General features: G+C 44.9%; 1 protein-coding gene across 2 annotated transcripts in view; it reads right to left on the reverse strand.

Moving 5' to 3' along the window:
• The window catches only part of AKT1 (AKT serine/threonine kinase 1), a 140,589-nt gene that overhangs the window by 85,849 nt on the left and 29,987 nt on the right, over positions 1 to 24,753 (reverse strand). For both annotated transcript variants that reach the window (XM_084837429.1, XM_084837440.1), the window contains exon 2: positions 20,795 to 20,942. In XM_084837429.1, the coding sequence (XP_084693555.1) occupies positions 20,795 to 20,840 (46 nt within the window). In that variant the 5' untranslated portion in view covers positions 20,841 to 20,942. The remainder of the gene's footprint in view (positions 1 to 20,794; positions 20,943 to 24,753) is intronic.

Raw genomic sequence — 24,753 nt, forward strand, 5'->3', positions numbered from 1 at the left:
AGATTGGACAAATTCAGGGGGGAGAAGGCTATCAATGGCTACTAGTCCTGATGGCTATATGCTACCTCCAGTATCAGAGTTGGTATGCCTGTGTACACCAGCTGCTAGGGAACATGGATGGGAGGGTGCTTTTGCTTGTGGGTTTCTTGTGCGCAGCTGGTTGGCCACTGTGTGAACAGAATGCTGGACTAGATGGACCTTGGTGTGACCCAGACTGGCTCTCCTCATGTGCTTAGCCTTCCCCAACCTTGTGTCCGCCAGAGGTTTGGGACTACAACTCCCAGGATTCCTGACCATTGGCCATGCTGGCTGGGGCTGATGGGAGTTGAGCATCCACAACAGCTGGAAGGCACCATGTTGGGGAAGGCTGATTTACATGAACATTCAGCCATAAAAGAACAGCGAAGAAGAGAAAGGATGCTGTATTGCGACAAGTGTACTTGATGGCTCATTTAAAGAGGGGAAGAGACACACAAATAAGCAAACAAAATGAAAACAAACAAAACCGAACAGCCTTTGCACTAATTCCCTCCTCTTCCTTATTGAAGTTTAATACACATTATCATGGAGCTACCAGTGTTAAGAAAATTGCTGGATAAACACTTGTGTTAAACCCGGCGGAATGGCTCTGCGCCAAGCATAATGCCAAACCTCCCCAGTTGCGAAATGAGCTGTTTTTACACACCAAAGTAACCACGCAGCGGGCCTGTGGAGTCTGAAGACAGCTGACAGAGATGACTGTGGCTGTCCCCCTGTTGTACAGACATCCATCCAAATACCAACATCTGCTGCACCACAATTTACTTTTTACACAACATTTAGCAAAATAGCGCCTCTCGACTGCAGCATCGTTAAAAGGGAAGGAACAACAAATAAATCGCCACGACGCGGGTCCCCATCAGACAATGGCAAAATTAAAGAGCAGTTTTTCTTGCACAAGTTGAGCCTTAGTTTCAGATTTATTTGACTTCTGGAGTCGTAAACCAGAGAATTGGTTTTATTATTAAGAAGAAAGGGACCGGGGGAATGGGGGTGGGGGTTGGAGAGAGGAAAGAGGAAACCAAAACACACAAGCCAGATTTCTATCACATATGACAAACACAATCCATCATTACAGTGAAAATTACAGTTTGGAAGAGAGCAGAGTTGACGCAATAGGCAGAAAAAGCAGATGTTGATGAGACATCCCGGCCAGTCCCAGCGTTCTCTCCGCAGTCCAAACGTATGAAAAAGATTACATTATGTCTTGAAACATTTGGATGGCTGTGCGGGGGGGGGGGGGGGGAGAAGAATGCCATTTTAATGCTCACCCTGCTTCTAAACAATCCAAGTTCTCGTTTTCGTTTGTGCAGTAAGGAATTAACATCCTTAAAGAGGTTCTTTGTTTAAAGGCCACGACATCAAGAGAAAGACAGAACTCTCATGCTTGTTCACACAGCCTCTGCATGCGCTCCCAGACACATGCCAGCTCTTGCACACTCACAGAGCATTCCTTTAATTTCAATGCTAGTAGCCAGTCCGCATGAGCATTTCTTTGTACAGATGGACTGACTGTTTCCATTGAAACAAATGAAGCAACCCCCAGAGCAAAGTGTTTTGGCACTTGAGGAGGACATTCCAAAAAGGTGTGTACATGTGTTCCCATTTCCTGCTCCCCCACCCCAACACATACACACACACACTGTGTAGTGTGCTCCTTGTACTCCACAAAAATCAGTGGTGCACACAAATGTATCTGGGGGGAAAGTATCATAATTGTACCTCCAGATAATACTTTTTGGTTGCTGTCCATTACAATGAACCCTCATCATAATCATTCCATAGACCTAATCCGTACAACTAACTAATCAACAATCCCGCTAAACCAAGTAAATATAAGGAAACTGAAAAATACACTTAAAAAAGCCATTTCTAGGGCCAGACAAGGCACATTCTTCTCTTCCCATCAAATCAAACATGAAAAATGTTGAGGTTGCCTTTGAACATGTTATACCTTTGAATGCATGTGCTATGTCTTTCCACACCCAGAATCCATTCTTTTGCATCTCTCCATATTACTTTATCATTTTGATACATCCAAAATGTCATAACCCAGTATCACACTTCCTGATTTGCAAGAACTAATGTACGAACGTGCAAACTATGATTTGTTCTGTAAACCAGGATCATATCCCAGTTTACAATCCTAGTTTGCAGGGCACATCCGAGCCAGAGTTTCTACTACAGCTGCAACAGCAAATTATGGTTTGCTGTAAGCCGGGAAATCATGGTTTTGTGTTACATGTGAACCCACTGCTTGTCCCGTACTATTGTCAAATGCCCAAACGTGCCACCCTCTGAAGATGGCCCCGTTTAAAGTCTCTTATCTTCTGTACAACTCTTTCTCCCCAATCTCTCTCCATTTCACTTTCCTGGCCCAACTTCCATTTTCACAGTTCCTGTCTTCTCCCTTGCAATTTGCACCTAACTTGCAATTTGTAAACTGTCCAGAGAGCTTTGGCTATGGGACGGTATAGGAATGTAATAAATAATAATATTAACGATAATAATAATACCTCCTCCACAATCTCTCCCCCCTCCCCATCTTTTACCACTGGTTTCTCTTCTATCTCCCCCTCCCCACTCACACGCACCAAAGTGCCTTCTCTACTCCTCCTCCTTGGTTTCCTCTTTTCCCTATGCAGCTTCCAAACCCATCTTCCCCGCTGTACTGCTGCTATAGGAACATAAAGAACCTGCCTTATTACCAGGGCAGACATTTGTCCATCTAACCAAGTTTTGTCTGCTCTGACTCGCAGCACTTCTCAAGGCTCTCAGGCAAGTCAATCTTCCCCAAGCACCTGATCCTTTTTGCAGAAGTCACCAGGGACTGACCAGCATGTAGAATACATACTCACCACTGAGCTACTGTCCTGTCCCCACCCCCTAGGAATGCTGGCCCACATTCTCTCAGGCAAATCTGCTCTGCATAAACACCCACATGCCTTGCATCTCCTTTCCCCTCCGACAGCTAAAAGCACATTTTAATTAATTTAAATAAAATAAAATTAATTAGGGTGCAATCCTATGCAAGTTTAGACAGAAACTGGCTGGTGAATGATGGAGTTGTAGAACTCTTTTGCTTTCTAAACATTCATAGCACTGCACCTTTAATTAAAATTAATTAAAAGTATGTTTTAATGTTGCTGTAAGTCACCTTGAGTCTTTTTTTATTTTAGAAAGGCATCTATGAAGGTTTATTAATCTTAATCATTATTTAATAGTAATTAACTAATAATGGTAAAGTAATATAATCACCATCATCATCGTGTACACCTTGCTAGTTACTTGCCAGTTATACTAGGAAGAAAGGAAAGAAAGAGGCAGGACCAGGAAGGAAACTTGCACATGAGCTCTCCATGTGCAAATTTCATGTGCGCTAGTAGTGGGGAACCAAGACAACACACATGCATGCAAAACCTCCAGCAGAGGAGTAACAAAGTTTTTTAAGCTGCTAGCAACAGAGAGGGACAAAGTCCAATTTTCAAAACAACACTGGGTTGCATCATGTGGCAGGAGACAGTGTCAGCTTCATGGGACGGAGGGGAAGGGTTCCTTACCCCAAAACCCAACCCTGCCCGCCGCTGCCCAACAATTCTCCCCACATCAGGCAACAGGTTACAAAAAAGATGCACTTACTTTGTTTCTGCAGAGCAGCAGGCAAGAAAGCAGACCTTCATTGCCTACTAAAAAAGACTGTTTGGCGGCTGTGCCCAGCAAAAATTTGTGGGCCCATCGATAAATTCATAACTTACAAAACTAGTTAAAAAGAACACTTAACTAGAGATCTGTCTGGCTTCGTTAGATTCCAGAGTTTTGGCTTGAAGTGTCTAAAGCGGCATCCCCATAACCAGAAAAACCTAATTCACCCAGCCAATTATTTGCAAGCTCTGCAAGGCACTTCAATGAAATCTGGATGTGGTTTTTGCCCGAGCCGGCCTGGCCACACACACTCACTGTATTCTTAAAACCAGTCCTTGTTTGGGGACATAAAAAGTTAATTGTAGGAACAAATGCTTGGACAAGCACCAGCCAAATATTAATATGAAGCAGCCATGAATTCTGTGCCACCGCCACCATCACCACCACCTGCTCCCACTTTTATTCCAGCCACAGAAATCAAGACAGGAAATAGAAGCAGAGAGTAGGGTCCTGTGAAAAACACACACAGATGCCCAAGCACAAATGTGTATTTCTAAACCACCACATCCTGCCATAGGGCCATGTCGCTTTTAAAATGGAGCATGGAAAAAGGAAGACTTCAGGACCACAAAAAGTTCTTCCAAGGTCACGCCCTGTCTAGCCAGGCTGCGGAAAACATATATCACCAGGCTGAGGTACACTCCGGCAACTGCGTGAAGAAGCCATTTGTAGAGATACCCACATTTTTTGGAGAAGGAGAGCACTGTGGAAAAGCCGCTGGACGACTGTGCAGCGACCCCAATGTATGCAGATGGCTTGTCACATGAAGCCTGGGATCTCTGATGCAGTGCCCACTGGCACTGAGCCCGCAGACATCTCTTGCCTAATGTGTGCAAATTTTCTCAGTAGACTGAATCAGCTCCACTTTAATCTATGAAGGAAATGTGTGCAAATTTGGGGAGATTTGCATAGATCTCCCATTCAATCGCTGCTCGAGTTGCACAAGTTTCCTGTTCAAACAGAGTGAGCAGTGACCGCAAATGGGAATCAGGCACGAGATGAGTGATGAGATGATGTTTGGAGAATCCTGCCGATCTCGAACATCGCTCCTTCTCCCATCGCTACTTATGAACTCACTCATGCCGCCCACCTTTTGCTATTTCAAACCGCTAAAAATGTTGCAGTTTTCATGTTCATCTGCAGAATGTGAGGGCTAAGAAAAAGCAATAAAGGCGTGAAGCAAGGGAGGAGCACAGGCAAGCATGGTTAGATGTACATAAGCCTACGGACAAGGGCAAGTACACCAAAAGCACCCTGAGGAGGACTATTGCGTGTACCATGAACGTGTGTCCAGGGGAGCAGGAACAAGGCAGCAAGTCCTGCCTTTGACCTATGTGACATGGTGCGCCCTTCTTTGTGGTGGCTCCTTATCGGTGCAATTCCCTCCCTAAGCATACACATCAGGTGCTACATGACTTTCATTGAGACCAGGACAGGCAGCTTGTGGCCCTCCAGGTGTTTTGGGCTACAATGCCCACCATCCCTCACCTTTGGCTATCCTGGCTAGGGCTGACGGATGCCAGTTAGACAGAAGCTTTCAGCAACTTTTTGAAATTTAGTGGTTTCTACTAACAATCTTTTAGCTACTAGTATATGAGCTGCGATCTGGTTTATTAGTGACAAAGTGGATTTTGGTTGCTGTTATCATCATCACACTATGAGGGTTTTAAGAAATTATTGTAAGCTACCTTGAGGACCAACGGGTCAAAAGGCAAAGTATCAGTGTTTTCAGATTAGTTTTAAAAATGACAAATAGATAAGGGTCACAGTGATCAACACGATGGCATTCTATTGTCACCACTGCTCAAAACAGAGGCAGTTGCCACAGGGAGCAAGTTAAAGCAGTCTCCACTTGCCAGAAGACTATTCAGAGAATCTACAGTTGAGTGCTTTTGTTTTAAAGCCCATGTCTCCATCCAGCATTCAAAGGACCACACTTACACTGCTGCTCCAAGCAGCAGGGATGTGCGAATCAGCAAAACTCGAGCTCGCCAAAGTTCTCCAAATTCCATCTTGAAGCTCGCTCCAACTTCAGTCTGTATGAGATCACAAGCTTCATTTTTTTTCCTTTTCACACGAAAATCCGTGCATATTTTTCCAAATATACGGACCAATTGTGCACATCTTTGAAACGTACGCACTCTCCTCCCATTGATTAAACATATTTGTACACATTTTTCAGAAGTACGCATTTTTATGTGCATTTTTCAAATGAGCACATGCCATTGACTGCATTTTGGGGGGTCCATAAATCACACTGCAAGCTCAGAAATATACGGACGTCAACTGAAGATTGTGTCCAAATCCATAATATTTATGTATTTGATTTATACCTTGCCTTTCTACCCAAAAATGGCACAAAAGTGTGAACTGGGTAAATCCTGATCAAAAGCAAAGTGAAACGAACTCCTCATACAACCCTAAGTAGCGGACTCCAATTGAAGCAGGAAGTTCAAAGAGTTATTCTGGAGGACCAAGACTATCAACAGCATGTTTATGTTCAAATTAGCAGAGTCGTGTGAATGGCTGGTTTCATTTTGAAAATGAATGTTTGGCACTGTCAGTTCTTTAGTGCTTTTTTTATTTAGTAAAAAGAAAAATAAGCTATTCTACTCTTGTGTGTTTAAATGCTGGAAAAACTTCTAAAAGAGGAAGGAACTGTTTCAGCAGCCAGCAAACCCCCAAAATTCTTACCATAACTTTGGCAAAGTACACTTTTCCCGCATCACAAAAGGCCATTATGCCGTGGGGTTACTTAAATTTTTCCCGTATAAAATGAACACTTTTTTCTACCCACCCCCAATCCCGCTGAAAGGTTAGTTTTACAGTTATTTATTGAGCGAGGGGTTTGGAAGTGGGGGTCCCTGTCCCTATTCAGCAGCTATGATGCCTAATGGAAGGGTGGACTGGGCCAAGTCTCTATAGATCAAAGCCTATGTTGTAGCTCATGCAAAGACAAAACAAGGCAGTTATATTGTCCATCCTTGGGAAAAGGAAAGAAATCAAGCTAAATCTTGATCTATATAGCAACACTTGGAGGACATTTACCAGCATCACAGAAATATGACAAGGTGGAATTTACAGCGGTGTTCAAGGAGCATGTCATAAGCCAGGAGTGTTGAACTACTTTCAGCCCAGAGGCTGAATTTATGGAGATGCTCTTAGAGGCAACTTTCTATTATATTGTTGTTGTTGTTGTTGTTGTTACTATTATTTATTACATTTCTATACCACTCCTTGGCTGAAGCTCTCAGGGCGGTTTACCGAAGTTAAAACATTAAAATACAATATACAAAGTTTAAAAGCCATTTACATAAAAGCACACAGACAATATACACAAACAACATACAACTAAAAACAACTTTGAACAGTTAGTCATAACTAAAGACACATCCAGAACTGATTAAAACTCATCATGTGCTGCCAAATGTCTGGGAAAAGAGAGAGGTCTCAACCTGGTGCTGAAAAGATAGCAATGTCGGGGGGCTTATTCCACAGATGGGGGGCCACCACTGAGAAGGCCCTCTCCTTTGTTGCCACCTTCTGAGCTTCCCTCAGAGGAGGCATCCAGAGGAGGCCCTTAGTTGCAGAGCACAGTGTACGGGTTGGTTCATTTGGGGAGAGGCATTCCACCAGGTATTGTGGTCCCAAGCCGTGTAGAGCTTTATAGGTTAAAAACCAGCACCTTGAATTGAGCTTGGAAGAATACAGGCAGCCAGTGCAAGCGGGCCAGAGTTGGTCTTATATGTGCAGACCTTCTGGTCCCCGTTATGAGTCTGGCTGCCGCATTTTGCACAAGCTGCAGCTTCTGAACTGTCTTCAAAGGCAGTATCCAGCTTTTTTGGAAAGACAGGGAACACCCGTGTCATAGGCCAATCGTACCACAAACTGACCTTCCCCCTCAATTCAGTTCATGTAATGGCAGGGCTGTGTCAGGGGGCCCTAGCCGGCCTCTTTCAGTCTACTCCAGGAGCCAACTCCAGATACAGACAAAGGATTCTTTTCAAGGCTTTATTCCTTTTACACCTTAATAACTCTATCACCAGCGACTAAGCTATGAACAGCAGAGTAACCTATGCCCCGGGTTGGAAACAGTTGGCCCCTGTTTGAACGAGAATCACTTGCAGACCCTGAACGTATGGGCTAGGGAGAGTCCCTCCCCTTTTCCCTTGGGTCCTCTGGACGCGACCGTTGCTTGCGCGCCAAACGGGCGCTACGCCTCCTTTCTGTGCCCTCCATAGCTCGTCACTCTTTGTGTCTGCGTCGAGCATCCAGGAAGCCCTCCTCCCACGCTCTTTCACTCCCAGGACCACTATCTATCTCTGGAACGCCGGCAGGAGGAATTTCTGCTAGCTGCAGGGCCTGGGAGGGATGAACATGCTCCTCTCCCACGGACGGCTGTTCCTCCTCAGAATCAGAACTGCTCTGAGGTTCTATGGGCTCAGTGTCCACCCTGACAGGTTGGCCCTGGGTTTGGGGAAACCAAGGTTCACAAAACCACCAAAAGAATTTAGGAGGGAAAAAAAAGTATGTTCAGTGGCCACAGAATGCTGAGTATCTGTCGGGGTATGTCACGGGAAAAAGCAGGAATAGAGTGTCCTGGAAAAGGGCATAGCTTTCTGGAACCCTGAATAGAGCCCTCCATGCTACAACATTCTGGATGCATGAATAGAGCCCTCCACGCTACAACATTCTGTTGCATGACCTACACACTAGTGAAGTAATTTAACTATTGGCTGTACCACACCTCCCTCTTTTAGTTAAGCTGTCAAAACAAAGCCTGTAGCAACACGATTCAGGTGATCATATTCTCCCTGTCAAAGAAGTAGCCTACCAGGTGATGAAGCTAATGTCCTGCTCCTCGCTGCGCTTTACCACCTCAACTGTGAGTGGCCGAAAGAGCTATTGCAGCGATCCGCCCCAGCAGGGGTCAGGTAACACAAGGGACCCACTGGATCTCCAGCCAACAACAGAGAGGCACCAAAAGTGACACAAAATACACTGGCACCTGGTGTGACCTCTTTTGTTGCTTTTTGAGCCATAGGATTTCACCTGCTCCTATGAAGCTTCTGACTCCAGCCTGTCTCCTCAGTCTGAGCAACATGTTGTCAGGTACAGACACAGCCGCTGGATGGCTCACCTGCCTGCCTAATTCCTAGCTTAACTACCTGCCTGGTAGGTTAAGTTCAGCTGAGAAAAGGGTCAAGGTAGAATCACAGAGTTGCCTTGTAGGCCATCTATTTATTGTTCTATTTATATCTAGTACAACCCCCCGCTCCATGCAGGACATGTGGAGTGAGAGAACCCCTAACAGACGAGTTTCCAGCCTCTGCTGGAAGTCCTCCAACACACCTCTAGGTCATTGGCTCCATTGTCAAACTGCTGTTACCATTAAGATGTGTCTTATAACCACCAATATCTACCCTCCTGTAACTTAAGCTCTCTAGGGTAGCACAGAACAAGTATTTGCCCTCTTTTGCAAAATCTGCCCAATTCCCTCAACAATCTTACCAATTCACATAAAGCTCAAGAGCAGGGGTGAGCATCTGAGGGAGAACCAGGGGTCATTTTTGCCCCCAGGATCCCCCTCCCATGGGCTGCACTTCCCCCTTCCACCTTTTTTTTTTAAAAAAAAAACCCAAATGGGTGGTTTGGCACTGAAATTCAGCAGCAAACTGCTCCGTAGAAGCACGGAGCATTACAAGGGTTATATTTAGCTTATCTGCAAACTAAATTTGACACCTGCAGCGTTCCGTAGCACTACAGACACCTCTTTCCACCCCTTAAGATGTGTTTTTTCTTAAAATAAATTCGACAGCGTGGCAGAGAGCGGTACTGGGGCGGGGGGACACTGGAAAGTGGCAGGGCTTGTGTTACCCACCAACTGCTCTGAAGTTATGTGAGGGAGAGGAGGATTCCACAACCTTGTCCTATCCCCAAGAGCATATACAGGCCTCCAGGCCTGCGTGAGGGTCCATATGATGAACAGCCGTGGACTCTCTTAGTTCTACATTCTTGGGCAACATAATGTGGTGGGAATGAGGTACACTGTATCCTCCTTTACCTGCTCTCCTTCTAGGTCCAATATTAAAAATGGACAGCAGTGGATATTTCGTGACTCATCTTGTTCATTAGCTTTAACTTGTCTTGCTAGTCCTTTTTTGTTTAAAGAAACTACTACTGAAATGCAGACTTAGAAGACATGAATCTTCTAAGTGCTAAGTGTTCACAAACATTGCACTGTAGTCATTGCTAAGGTATAATATGATGCCTTCAAACTCTGGCTTTCATACTGTACAGCAGCCATTCCCAACCTAGTTCCTTCCAGATGTTTTATGAACACAAGAAGCTGTCGTATACTTAGTCAAACCATCGGTCCATCTAGCCCAGTATTGTCAACCCTGACTGGCAGCGGCTCTCCAGGGTTTCAGGCAGGAGTTTTCCAGCCGTCCTTGGAGATGCTGGGGATTGAACCTGGGACCTTCTGAATGCAAAGCAGGTACTCTACCACTGAGCAAAGGCCCCTCCTGTTTTGGACTACAACTCCCAGAATTCCTGACCATTGGCTATGCTGGCTGAGGCTGATGGGAGTTGGATGTCCAAAACATCTGGAGAGCACCTGGTCAAGTCAAGACATTATCACCCAACTTTCTCAGAGGGTTGGTGATCTCATCTTCACTTAAAGATCTCCAGCACTGTACCAGTCACCAGAGGTCACCTCCACTACAAGTACCTCTCCGCCACTCCCTGTGTGAGTCAGTGTGGCTACAAGGAGAGCTTTGGGTGGTTAGTCAGTTTGTCCAAGGTTCCACAGAATTTCCCACAGCCTGAGTAACCGCTGGATTTCCTTTCATCCTTTTGTAATAAAATGGCACGTTCCTTGGCAGTTAATTTGACTTTATGCCTTCTTCAGTTTCCCATGCTCACCTTCAAATTCCTTCTCAAAAGTTTTCCACACCTACCTTTCTCCTCAGGCACCTCCCTAATTTTTATTTGACTCAGTTTTTAATTTGTAGACAGCTTGTGAAAGAGCGCTTAGAGTTCATTTGTTTAGCTGCAGCCCACCTTTTTCTCCAAGGCAACTTACTAAAGGTGTTTAAAAAAAAAAAAATCAACACAACACACATTAGTAAAAGGCACACTTAAAATTCTGGCTACCATCAATTCTCATAAGAGAGCAGTCAGAACACTTCAGAAGCCCCCTAGAAGAGGGACACCTTGGTCCGGAACCTCAGTGGCAGCAGACAAGAAGAGAAACAAACTTTCCCAGGGTGCAAGCAGTGTCAAAGTTAACACACAGCATCAAGGAAGCTATTAGAACAGCCTTCCTCAACCCGATGCCCTCCAGATATTTCTGACTTAATATCAGCCCCAACCAACATGGCCAATGGTCCAGAATGTTGGGACTTGTTGTTTAAAGCATATGAAGGGCACCAGATTGGGGATGGCTGTATTAGAGAAAGAATTCTTTTCAAAATTGGAAGTCTTGCCCAGATGAGGAGATCAAACAGAAACACACACTTAAGAACATGAGAACAACCATGATGGATCAGACCAAGGGTCCATCTAATCCAGCATTCTGTTCATTCTGTTCAAGTGCAACAGCACCCTCCCACCCATGTTCCCCAGCAACTGGTGTACACAGGCATACTGCCTCTAATACTGGCGATACCTCGCACAAAGGAAATGCAAGAAGACAATATGAGATGCAAAAAAGTATTTTGAGAGCATATTGCTAATAACATTAAGGCCAAGAATAAAGAATTCCTTAGATATATTAGAAGCAGGAAAACAGCTAGGGAGGCAGCTGTACGACAATGGAGTTAAAGGCGTACTAAAGGAGGATAAGGAGGCTGTAGAGAAATGAAATTTGTTCTTTTTGTCTGCCCATCTTCAAAGAGAATGCAACCCTGACCAATACAAGTTGAATACCTATCTCCGGCTTGGGCATATTCCCAATCAATACTATTGAGCCTTAGACTAGGCAGGCATGGGTTCAAATCCTTGCTGAATCATGAAGCTCACTGGACAGTCTTGGGCCAATCACCATCTCTCAGCCTAAACAAATAAGACTGTTGTTGGAAGGGGAATGTCAAATCTGCGTCACTGCCAAGATAATAACAATAGCAACAGCCTTGCAAAGAAGTTCATAGAAGTTAGTAGGCCACTGTTGTTTTTTCTGGCCCTTCTACCTTTGAGAGCTAGTGTAGCATAGTTGCTAAGACAACTATGATTCGAATCCCACCTCTGTCATAAGCTCAGTACGTGGTCTTCTTTATTTTATTATTATTATTATTATTATTATTATTATTATTTATTTTTGACAATTGTATACTGCTGAATATAACATCTTTCTGCAGTTTACAATATATATTAAAATACTTTTAAATACAATATTAAAAACACAACATTGGAACACAGCATTAAAACACTATCAACTACAGTAAAAATTCATGGAGCACTAACACAGAGCGGCATAATAAATTTACTTACAGCCCAAGGAAAGCCTGGGTGGACAGGTGGGTTTTCAGGAGGCATTTAAAAGATGTCATATTCTCTGCCTCCCAAACTGCACGAGGGAGGGTTTTCCAGAGGGAGGGTGCCGCTACAGAGGCGGCTTGCCATCTGGGTACTTCATGGAGACATTCTGTTCATTTTGGAATGACCAGCAAGGCCTTAAGCAAGACATCCATAAAATCAGCCCACCCTCCTGCCCATCTGCAATTGTTGTTGTTGTTCAGTCGTTCAGTCGTGTCCGACTCTTCGTGACCCCATGGACCATAGCACGCCAGGCCTTCCTGTCCCGCGCTCTCTCCCGGAGCGTGCTCAAGTTCATATTCATTGCATCCGTGATGCTATCTAGCCATCTCATCCTCTGCCGTCCCCTTCTCCTTTTGCCTTCAGTCTTTCCCAGCATCAGGGTCTTTTCCAGGGAGTTTTCTCTTCGCATTAGGTGGCCAAAATATTGGAGCTTCAGCTTCATTATCTGTCCTTCCAATGAGCACTCAGGGTTGATTTCCTTTAGGATGGACTGATTTGACCTCCTTGCAGTCCAGGGGACTCGTAAGAGTCTTCTCCAGCACCACAGTTCGAAAGCATCAATTCTTCGGCGCTCAGCCTTCCTTATAGTCCAGCTCTCACAGCCATACATTACTACTGGGAAAACCATAGCTTTGATTAGATGGACCTTTGTCGGCAAGGTGATGTCTCTGCTTCTTACTATGCTGTCTAGGTTGGCCATAGCTTTCCTCCCCAGGAGCAAGCGTCTTTTAATTTCATGGCTACAGTCACCGTCTGCGGTGATCTTGGAGCCCAAGAAAGTAAAATCTGTCACTGCTTCCATTTCTTCCCCTTCCATATGCCAGGAAGTGATGGGGCCAGATGCCATGATCTTCGTTTTTTTAATGTTGAGTTTCAAACCAGCTTTTGCACTCTCCTCTTTCACCCTCAACAAGAGGCTCTTGAGATCCTCTTCGCTTTCTGCCATTAGGGTGGTATCGTCTGCATATCGGAGGTTGTTGATAATTCTCCCGGCAATCTTAATTCCGACCTCTGATTCATCCAACCCGGCATTTCTCATGATGTACTCTGCATATAAGTTAAATAAGCAGGGTGACAATATGCAGCCTTGTCGTACTCCTTTCCCAATTTGGAACCAATCGGTTGTTCCATGTCTGGTTCTTACTGTTGCTTCTTGACCCTCGTACAGGTTTCTCAGGAGACAGGTAAGGTGGTCTGGTACTCCCATCACTTTAAGAATTTGCCACAGTTTGTTGTGATCCACACAATCAAAGGCTTTAGCGTAGTCAATGAAGCAGAAATAGACGTTTTTCTGGAATTCTCTTGCTTTCTCCATGATGCAGCGAATGTTGGCGATTTGATCTCTAGTTCCTCTGCCTCTTCGAAACCCAGCTTGTACTTCCGGTAGTTCTCGGTTCGCATACTGCTGAAGCCTAGCTTGTAGGATTTTGAGCATCACCTTGCTGGCATGTGAAATGAGCGCAATTGTGCGGTAGTTTGAACACTCTTTGGCGTTGCCCTTCTTTGGAATTGGAATGTAAACTGACCTTTTCCAGTCTTGTGGCCACTGTTGAGTGTTCCAGATTTGTTGACATATTGAATGCAGCACTTTAACAGCATCATCTTCTAGGATTTTAAATAGTTCGGCTGGAATACTGTCATCTCCGCTAGCTTTGTTGTTACTAATGCTTCCTAAGGCCCACTTGACTTCATTCTCGAGGATGTCCGGCTCAAGTTCAGTGACCGCACTATCATGGCTATCAGGGACATTCAGATCTTTCCTGTATAGTTCTTCTGTGTATTCTTGCCACCTCTTCTTAATCTCATCTGCTTCTGTTAGGTCCCTGCCTTCTTTGTCCTTTATCATGCCCGTCTTTGCACAAAACGTTCCCTTGAGATCTCCAATTTTCTTGAAGAGATCTCTAGTCTTTCCCATTCTGTTGTTTTCCTCGATTTCTTTGCATTGTTCATTTAAGAAGGCCTTCTTGTCTCTCCTTGCTATTCTAGCCTTGTGATACGTTCCATGGGGTTTTCTTGGCAAGAATACTGGAGTGGTTGCCATTTCCTTCTCCAGTGGACCACATTTTGTCAGAACTCTCTGCCATGACCTGTCCGTCTTGGGTGGCCCTGCACGGCATAGCTTATGGCTTCACTGAGTTACACAAGCCCCTTCGCCACAACAAGGCAGTACAGGGATAATAATACTGACCTACTTTATAGAGTTGTTGCTTCCACACATCATGTATGTGAAGCACTCTAAACAGTAAATAAAACGTGCCATAAAAAATGCTAAATATGTTATTAAACATATATACTGAGAGCCAGCGTGATGTAGTGGTGAGAGTGCTGGACTGGGAGCCAGGAGATCCAGGTTCTAGTCCCCGCTCGGCCATGGAAGCTCACTGGGTAACTTTGGGCCAGTCACAGACTCTCAGCCCAACCCACCTCACAGGGTTGTTGTTGTGAGGATAAAATGGAGAGGAGCAGGAGGAGGAGAATGTAAGCTGCCTTGGGTTCCTTGCAAGAGGAAAAAAGGCGGGATATAAATGCAATAAATAAATAAATAGCCACTGGTGATGGACCTAACACTTTTCCAATTAGACTTCCCCATTTGGTAGCCTCGTGCTGATTCTTGCTTGCCAGGGGCAAACTAGGTGTGTGGCTATTTACAATATTGACATCTCTTCTCATATTATTTATTTCATGAATTTTTAAACCAGTTTTCAGGATAAATTATCCTCCCCAAGACCATTTATAGCAGTCAGAAAAACAATATAAGATTACACGCAAAAAACAACAAATAGCACAGAACTCAAATAAATTAGATAAAACAATCAGATAAAAATAGCAGCAGCAGATAAAGCAGTCACAGCACCTCAAATCATTCCAAAGCCAACGGGAACAAAAAGGCCTGTCATGATATTGCAAGCCATGACTGTAATATTACAATCATACCACGAAATTCCAGAACAGCAGCAACAGGAAAATAACCCACATGCACTGCTGTTATAACCATTGCAAGTGAGACCGGCAATAAAAGGCTGCAACATGGATTGCTCCTGTTCAGAGTTCCAGCCTTTTTCCAGGAAACGCCATTCCATCCCCCATCCATCGCCCCCAAGTCAGCCAGCAGTCAGTGTCTACTGAGCATGTTCAGTCCTCACTGGGTTGTTTTATGGTCCCACTGCTCATTTAGTTTTTCTTCTAAAGATCTTTTTTAAAGTTTCTGCAAACCTTGGAGTTTCCTAGTGCCTGCTATTCCCTTCCTCTTGTGCAAGGATGGTCCCATTTTGGCTATGTAAGGATCACACTCAGGGAATGAGTTCGCTATTAGTATGTAGCAGGGGTGTAAAACCTCAGGCCTGGGGGCCCAATCCAGCCCTCCTGGGGGACCAGCTGGCCTCGCTCTCTTACCCTGGCCCCAGCCCTTCCCCCCACCACTGATTTTGGGGTGGTTTCCCAGCTTTGGTGCAGTCCCCCCCACAGCCACTCCCATTCTTAAAGGTTGAAATGCCTCCCCTAAGAGCTTTACACCAAAACATGCTGGTATTTTTGCCTTTGGCCTCACCCACCACTGGAATGCAGCCCCCGAGAGCTTCTCTGAAATGGAATCCAGCCCTCAGGCTGAAAGAGCCTCTGTAGCCCTGGTATATAGGATTAGATCCCAGGGTAGCTTCCACGACAATTATTTCAGGGTCCATAAGGTAAAATCTGTCACATTCCTTCGTTCTCTCCCTTCGCAATTAACACACTCTAGGAAACAAAGCTTCAGGCCAACACTACTTTATTAGTAAATAATAAAGGCTACTGCTCTTTGTGGACTTTCTGACAAGGTTGTCTATTTAGCACAAGGTGTCACGTTCTTTCATCCTCTCCCTTCACAATCAACACGCTCCAGGAAACAAGGCTTCAAGCTGCACTACTTTATTAGTTAACAGCTAGCTACTTTACAAATGCAGATTCTAGGAAACTCTCAGACTGCAATGAAACAGCTAACCTACACATCTACGACTTTCAATAGAGGAGATGAAGTGGAAGTTAGAAATGTTGCCCGCAGTCTGGGTAAGAACTTCTCGGTCAGACTTGCTTCGCAGGGATGCCCCTCCCTTAGGGTGGCTCCCTCCTACCTTGGCTTCCACACGTGGCCAACCTGGCAGAGCGTCTGCGCCCTGCCCCTAACTTTTCCCGCTCCACTCTGCGATGGGTCCTAGTGTCTGTCAAGTCATGCCCCTCACTCTCCTCCCCCTCTCCCTTCGAAACTTGAGTTCTCATGGTGGAGTAAATAAGACTTTTCTTATTTCCCTGTGCTCCAACCATCTTCTCCAGACTTAGCAACTGCAATGACACCAGCCCCCCGCCCCCCTCCACACACTGCAGCCCCTACTACATGCTTTCATGCACTATGCCTTTGGCAAGAGAAACAGAGGAAGTGATTTGCAGCTACTGCTGCTGTATCTTTACCGATTACTAAACCCTGGGCCGTTGCAATTAGGGTCACAGGGCTAACTCAATGGCCATTCAGAGCAGAAGAGTTCATTCATAAGATCCGCAAGCGGCTGGCTTGAGGTCAGGGAGATGACTCGTCTTTCCACAAACAAAACATCTGCTGTCCTGGAAGTAGCACTTCCTTTAAGCGACTGACTCATGGCCTTGCCAGGAACTACCAAGACAGACTCAGAGGAAGGAGTCTCATTTCATTTCTCCATTTAGTGTAGGGGAAAAGCACACAGGAGGCCACAGTGGAAACTTCCTACACTGCCGCGCTCAAGAAATAAAATTCTGCAATATATTTAGATGTACAGCCTACCTGACTTTGCATAAAATTTGCATAATTGCAGACAGCATCAGGCTACTGGCCATGGGCAAGCCCAGTCATCAGCTGAGTCCTTAATTAGCTTGGATAACCCAACGAATGCATATTAGTGCCCCCGAACACTGCCTATATTTAGCTCCTTAATGAAGTTACAATGCAAAAATTATAGGATTTGACAATATAAACACTCTAGGAGTTCTTAAAACTTTTGCAACAAAGTGCAGAACAAGAAGGACTACACATTTTAAAATGAAATTTGAAAAACTCTAACAAAAGCTTAGGGAACATAGTTTAGCCGATATGCTGCATGTCTTTGATTTCAATACTGATACACATTTGAAAAGAAAAAAAAAGAGCTGCACTAAATTCCAGATTTGTTGCTATCAGTACCAACACTTGTGGCCTAGATACAGAACCCTTAAACTGGTACCTGCGATCCACAAGGGTGTCAAAGCATTTTGTACCCTGAATGGCACACAAACCCCCAGTAGCTATGTTAATAAAGCTATAACTAGGTGAAGCACTATATTTGAACAGCCACAATGCTACACCGTTCAGAAGAGGAAACTGAAGCATCCCTTAATCCAATGATCCCTAAAGATGGCCTGTGCATGGATGGGAAAGCCTTAAAACTCAGGCTCAGCATTAATTCACGCACTGGAATTCAATCTATTTCCCTTTATGCACTCAATTTTTTAAAGAAATTAAATGGAAAAGGAAGCATGGAGATCCTAAAAACCATAGGTCCACAGTTTTCTACTCCATAAAAAGAGAGAGAGAATTCTAAGAAAAATACAGTCCTTAATCTGCATTTTCTTTTTGTAAGCCTCCCTTGTTGTAATTATAGCTTGAACATGTTTCACAAGCTCAGAATATCAGACATTGGTTTTGGAAACATCCTGTGGTGGTGTACTTAAAACCTTGATGCTCTTTCAAAGCCACTCTGAGTTTTTTCTTTTCTTTCAGAGTATATTTTTACACAGCCATTGTTGTGAACGGAAAGACACCATTAAAAAGGCACTCTCTTTTTTTGCAAAAATACAAAACAAAAGAAGAACACAGGCCACAATCCTGGACACTGTTAGAATCATGTTACAGGACAGTCATCGCAGAAACCAGGAACACAATGAAGCAAGCATGTTACTGCATGCCAATCAACCCCAGCCAGTATGGCCAACGGTCAGTGATGGTAAGAGCTGTAGTCCACCAACATCTGGAGGGCCAGAGGGTCATTTTACATTACAAAAGCGATGCAGGGAAATCAGCGATGCTGCTGAATTTCAAACGAGCCAACATTCAGAGCAGAAGGGTTTCCATAATGCAATGCAGTGGGGGACCTACTCTGGAAAGAATGTCTCTGGACTACATTACACCCCCTCCCAACTGTGCAACGTGAAGAGGGGGAACCTGAAACACACAGGCCCCTTCCTCTACTGCAGTCCTTGCAACATGCAAATTAAAGGCACCATGAAATCATTCCCCTCTCCTACACCATATGAATGAAATCACTCTTATAAAAGCAGGCTTACATTAGGTTTTTTTTTTAACACAGATGTTCACTCCTTATGTTATAGCGGCATTAAGAGGCATATCTCCCCTGTCATTACTGCCACAGCTCCCCTGTGTTAAACTCTTCATTAAGTCATGCCACAGGACTCCTGGTTGTTGTTCTATGCTGAAACTAACATGGCCTCTCCTCTGGATATCCAAATATACTGACTCCCTGTCACACACTGGGCCAGTTCGCACACCACAGTAAGCCACCATGGGTTAATTCACCCCACGGGGCTCCAAGATGCGTGCTGGCTGCCATTTTGAACATGCAAGACACGGTAGGCGCATGCCACAGCTTGTCATGTCGTGCGAACCCTGGCGTCATGGGTTATTTGAGGGTTAAACAGCCCTCGGATAACCCTAGAACAATCTGTTGCTGGCCGACTTTGAGCCCCATGGTTGAATTAACCCACAGTGGCTTATCGTAATGTGTGAGCCAGGCCACCGTAAGACCTTCAAACCTGATATTTTAACTCCATCCAGTTCCTACCTTCTTCCCCGGTCTCTTCTCCTCCTCCATCACATCTGCTAACACTGCTCCTCGCTTCTTTCATTTTGCCCAAGCCTTATAGGCCATCAACCCTCTAACCACATCTCTTTTCCCCGCTGATATCTCCACAGAGTGACCATGGCTCAGTGGTGGAGCACAAGCTTTGCATGCAGAAGATCTGAGGTTAAAAATCCTACTATCTCCAGTTAGAAGAATCCTGGGTAGCAGGTGATGGAAAAGACCCTTCTCTTTCTGAGACCCTGGAGAGTTGCTGCCCATCAGAGCAGATAACAGCAAGCTAGATGGACATAGAGTCTGACCTGGTATGAGGCAGCTTCCAGTGTACATGTACTTCCTCTCATGTCATATCCTTCTCCTCTAAGCCCCCCATCTTCACCAAAGCTTTGCCTAAAATGCACCTGCTTCTTCACAACTCTGAAGCACCCTACCCTGTGATACTCATTTTAGGAAAGGAAAGGAAAGGTTCCTCCTGTGCAAGCACCGGGTCATTACTGACCCCTAGAGGGACGCCGCTTGCACTGGTGTTTTCATGGCACACTGTAGCGGGGTGGTTTGCCATTGCCTTCCCCAGTCGTGACTACCTTTCCCCCAGCAAGCTGGGTACTCATTTTACCGACCTCGGAAGGATGGAGGGCTGAGTTGACCTGAGCCGGCTACCCGAGACCCGGCTTCCGCTGGGATGGAACTCAGGTCGTGGGGAGAGTTTCAGTTGCGATACTGCCACCTACCACTCTGCACCACACGAGGCTCCTGATACTCATTTTAAGTCCCATTCAAACTTGTTACACTGCCATCCAAACTGCCCCCTTCTGAACTTCTTTGCTCAAAAATGGTTTTACTCTAGATTCATTCACAAGAAATAATACCATTTCCACTCTTAGAGTTTATTCTCCCAAATAAGGTAGGCTTAACACATTACACAGTTTTGTCTTGTTTGTTTTTCAGAGAAATCTCACCATGAGTAAGGAAACTCCTGTCATTCATCTGTGGTTGACAGTTCTTATAAATGTGAACAGTTTACTGAAGTAGCAGAAATACGACAGAGTTCCCCACCAACGTAAAGAAAAGAGACAACTGTACCTTTCCCCCCAGTTCCAGCTGCTTTTCACTACATGGGTTTGCATGTATACAAACAAATTTAGTCTCTCTCATCACATGATGCCCAACGTGCTATAGAAAATGTGATGGAGAGGAAGGTTAGAAGGAATAAGAGCAATTGATGAATGAATTAATTAATTAATTAATGGGCCAATGGAGGAGTTACTAAGTATGTGTAACTGAAATAACTCCATTTTCCTCCCCTTCCTCTATTACAGGGACAGGAAACATGTGGTCTTCCAGATGTTGTTGGACAGCAACACCTCTCACTACTGGCCATGCTGGCTAGGGCTGATGAAAGCTGCAGCTCAACAACATCTGGCGGGTCACACATTCCTCGCCCCTGCTCTCCCTTGTACTATTTTCTAGAATGTAACCACCTTGGGGCAGGGACTTGTCCCCCCAGTCACATACATGGATGATGTTAACTAAAACAAGAGATCGAAAACCATCTGTGGATGAGCTGCCTTCATACAACCATTTGGAAGCCTCCAAATTGGGTGACCCAAGTAATCCATGTTTCCCTCAGTTAAGGAAGAAGAAAAGGTTACACTTACCTCTTTTGTGGAGCCAGCCTTCCTTCACTATTGCTACTTCATTCATAATGGCAAAATGTGTCTTGAGCTAGTGAGCAATGCCAGAAGTCCTCGACACTGCACAGAAAATAATTCTTCTCCCCTTCTGACTCCCTTTTTTCAGCTATTCCTAGTGAAAGGAGGGGAGAAAAAAACACAAACACACTGTCATTTAACACCAACGGGTAGTAAAATATACAGAAGGCAATTTTAAATAAGGATAAGAGTTCTTCTGCTTGAAAAACAACAACCCTACAACACACACAAAAACAGAAGGAAGACGATCTACAACAAATGGGGAAGCAAACAAAATTACTTGGGGATTCCTCCGTATTTGCGTGGTCAGGCAAAATATGGAAGCAGCCTCACTATTACAAGCCACTTCAGTCAGAGAGAGGGCAAAGAGATCTCCTCAATAAGATCCTGCACTAAAAAGTTTATCAAAATGCAGATTTTCCCAGCAAGGCTTTTTAACTCTAGTCTTTAAATGTAGTTAAAACACACTTAATTGCCATCTCACATAGCAAGGCTTCAACGCGGCTGCATCCACATGAACATGAGGAAATGGTGTTTGATACGTCTGTAAGAGTTATTCAGAAGGGTGTGTCTTACTTCTGTACTATTCACACTAGTCTTATGAGCAAAACTGTTCTGTTGGGTAAACAGGACATAGTCTGAAGTCACATGATGCAGCAACTTGGTCTATCTCCAGAGGCTGGTGGATCAAGAAAGACTCTTGGGTGCCCTCAGGGAATTTCCACCTAGCACAACTGAATGCCCAGGTTGCTCTGTGGGATACAGCAATGACCCAAGTAGATTGCATGCTAGTTCCTAAGCATCCCTCCTCTCTCTACATCAGGGAGGCACAACCTTCCCAGCCATAGGTGCCACATGTGAAGTTGGCTTGGGGGTCAGGGGCCACACATGTGCGAAAATGCACATGCACACACCACCAATCCTGATACAGATCGCTCTTTCCTTGCTGGAATCAGTGGTGTAAAAAGAGCTATTGGGGAGGGGGTAGAGAGTAGGCTAACCCTATGGGGGGCATGGCACAGTCAAGGCCTTGGAGGGCTGCATGCAGTCACCAGAGCAGTGGGTGGTGCACCCCTGCTCTTGATAGAGCTTGATGAAGCACACAGAATGGATGGGACACAAGTGGACAAGACTCAGAACTAATCCAACCAAAAACCCAGCAAGAGCTCACCTTAGAATTTACTCTAAGTGGCACAGAAAAACTATGGAATTTACTTCCACAAGAGGAAGTGATGGCCACCAATTTGAACAGCTTTAAAAGGTGGTTAGACACATTCCTGGAGGAGAAGACAATCAGTGGCTACTACTCCTGATGGCTATATGCTATCTCCAGTACCTGAGCCAATATGCCTCTGTACACCAGTTGCTGGGGAACACAGGCAGGAGAGTGCTGTTGCACTCATGTCCTGCTTGTGGGTTTCCCATGGGCAGCTGGCTGGCCACTGTGTGAACAGAATGCTGGACTAGATGGACCCTTGGTCTGATCCAGCAGGGCTCGTCTCATGCTCTTATGGAAGTGATGGTGACAAAGAATCAATACTTCACTGTTTTAGAATTCGTTATTTTATTACACATTTTATGTTATAATTATACGCAAGTTGCCTTGCAAAGGCTATGTCCTAAAATTCAGCAGTGCCATCCAACTGAGCTTTTCCAAGTGGTACATAGATTTCTTTAACCTGGCCAACAAGCTGATGTTGTATACCAGCCTTCCTCAATCTAGTGCTCTCTAGATGTGAACTACAATTCCCACCATCCCCAGACAGCATGCCTCCCACTGTCTAGGGTACTGGGACTTGTAGTCCACATCTGGAGAGCACCAGCTTGAAGAAAGCAGGTCTACTGTTTTGGAGTGTGGCATTATTAGTACACTGATGATACCTTACTATTTCTCTGTCTCATCAAATTCACGTGAAGCTGTGGAAGTGTTTCTTTAAACTGGTGTCTGGGATCACCATGCGTTGGACAAGGATCAATAAACTGAAGCTCAACCTTGATAAGACTGAGATGCAAGGAGTGGGTAGCTCACCTGTGCCAGCAAATAGTACTTGACCTATTTTTGATGCGGTTGCACTCCCCCTGAAGGACCAGGTTCAGAGTTTAAGAGTGCTAGTCAAGGGCCATCGTCCATCAGTTAAGGATGGTGCACAGGAATAGCCTGGCCACAGTAACTCATGCTCTGATAATATCCTATTTAGATTACTGAAATACATTGTACATGGAGCTGCCCTTGAAGATAGTTCAGAAACTGTTAATTGGCACAGGATTTGGAAGTTAGACCAATGACTGGGATCAGGTGGATTGGACATGTCAGACAGAATGTTTCTAGTCTAACCATCCCCCCACACACACTTGCTTTCTAAAAAGCAAGGAGTCAGGGGTGGGGGGAGAACAGCAAACATGTAATATGTTTACTGCCTCCTCAGGCTTCCTCCGAGGGAAGCTCAGAAGGTGGCAACAAGGGAGAGGGCCTTCTCAGTGGTGGCCCCCCATCTGTGGAATGAGCTCCCCAATGAGGTCCGCCTAGCACCAACATTATCTTTTCAGAGCCAGGTTTAGGCCCATCTCTTTTCCCAGGCACTTCACAGCACATGCTGAGTTTTAATCAGTACTGGATGTGTCTGTAGTTATGGCTAACTGTTCAAAGTTGTTTTTAGTTATATGTTGTTTGTGTATACTGTCTGCATGCTTTTATGTAACTGGCTTTTAAACTTTGTATATTGTATTTTAATGTTTTTAACTTCTGTAAACCACCCAGAGAGCTTTGGCTATGGGGTGGTATAGAAATGTAAATAGTAACAATGATGAAGATAATATTGTTATCAGAAAACAACAGAATGAAATTTAATAGGGATAAGTGCCAAGTCTGCACCTAGGAAAAAGAAACCAAATGCACAGTTACAAGATGGGGGATATGTGGCTCAACCACACTACAAGCTAGAAGGATCTGGGAATTGTTGTAGATCACAAGCTGAAGATGAGCCAACAATGTGACGTGGCTGCAAAAAAGGCAAATGCTATTTTGGGCTGCATTAATAGAAGCATAGCTTCCAAATCCTGGGAAGTACTAGTTCCCCTCTACTCAGCACTGGTTAGGCCTCATCTGGAGTACTGTGTCCAGTTCTGGGCACCACACTTGAAGAAGGATGCAGACAAACTGGAGAGGGTTTTGAGGAGGGCAACAAAGATGATCAGGGGATTGGAAACAAAGCCCTATGAGGAGAGACTGAAAGAACTGGGCATGTTTAGCCTTGAAAAGAGAAGACTGAGGGGAGATATGATAGTGCTCTTCAAGTACTTGAAAGGTTGTCACAGAGATTGATCTCTTCTCAATCATCCCAGAGTGCAGGACACAGAATAATGGGCTCAAATGACAGGAAGCCAGATTCCGGCTGAACATCAGGAAAAAGGTCCTGACTGTTAGAGCAATATGACAGTGGAACCAATGACCTAGGGAGGTGGTGGGCTCTCCCACACTGAAGGCATTCAAGAAGAGGCTGGACAGCCATCTGTCAGGGATGCTCTGACTTGGATTCCTGCATTGAGCAAGGGGTTGGGCTCGATGGCCTTGTAGGCCCCTTCCAACCCTACTATTCTATGATTCCCCTGCCCCTCTGCTAAAGTGGACCCCTTTAGCATGTCGGGGAAATGGTTGGTTAGAATCCTTTCTCCTGATGCATTCCATCTACTTTGCCCCAATTAGTAATCTACTGGGAAGTGGTATAGTCTCAGTAAGACCACGATACAAGTTTTTTCTGTGCATGTATATCTGTCCTTGCATCCAAAAGGCTGAACACATGAATGGGGTGGTAAACAATTCCTCTGAAACACTCTCATCTGTTCTCAGTTCATGATCTTGTCCATAAGAGAACGAGGTGTTACAAAGCTACCACGGTTGGCTTCAC

Source organism: Heloderma suspectum, chromosome 1 (genome assembly GCF_057233095.1).
Source record: "Heloderma suspectum isolate Gila_16-S chromosome 1, 16-S_ref, whole genome shotgun sequence".
Lineage (NCBI taxonomy): Eukaryota > Metazoa > Chordata > Lepidosauria > Squamata > Helodermatidae > Heloderma > Heloderma suspectum.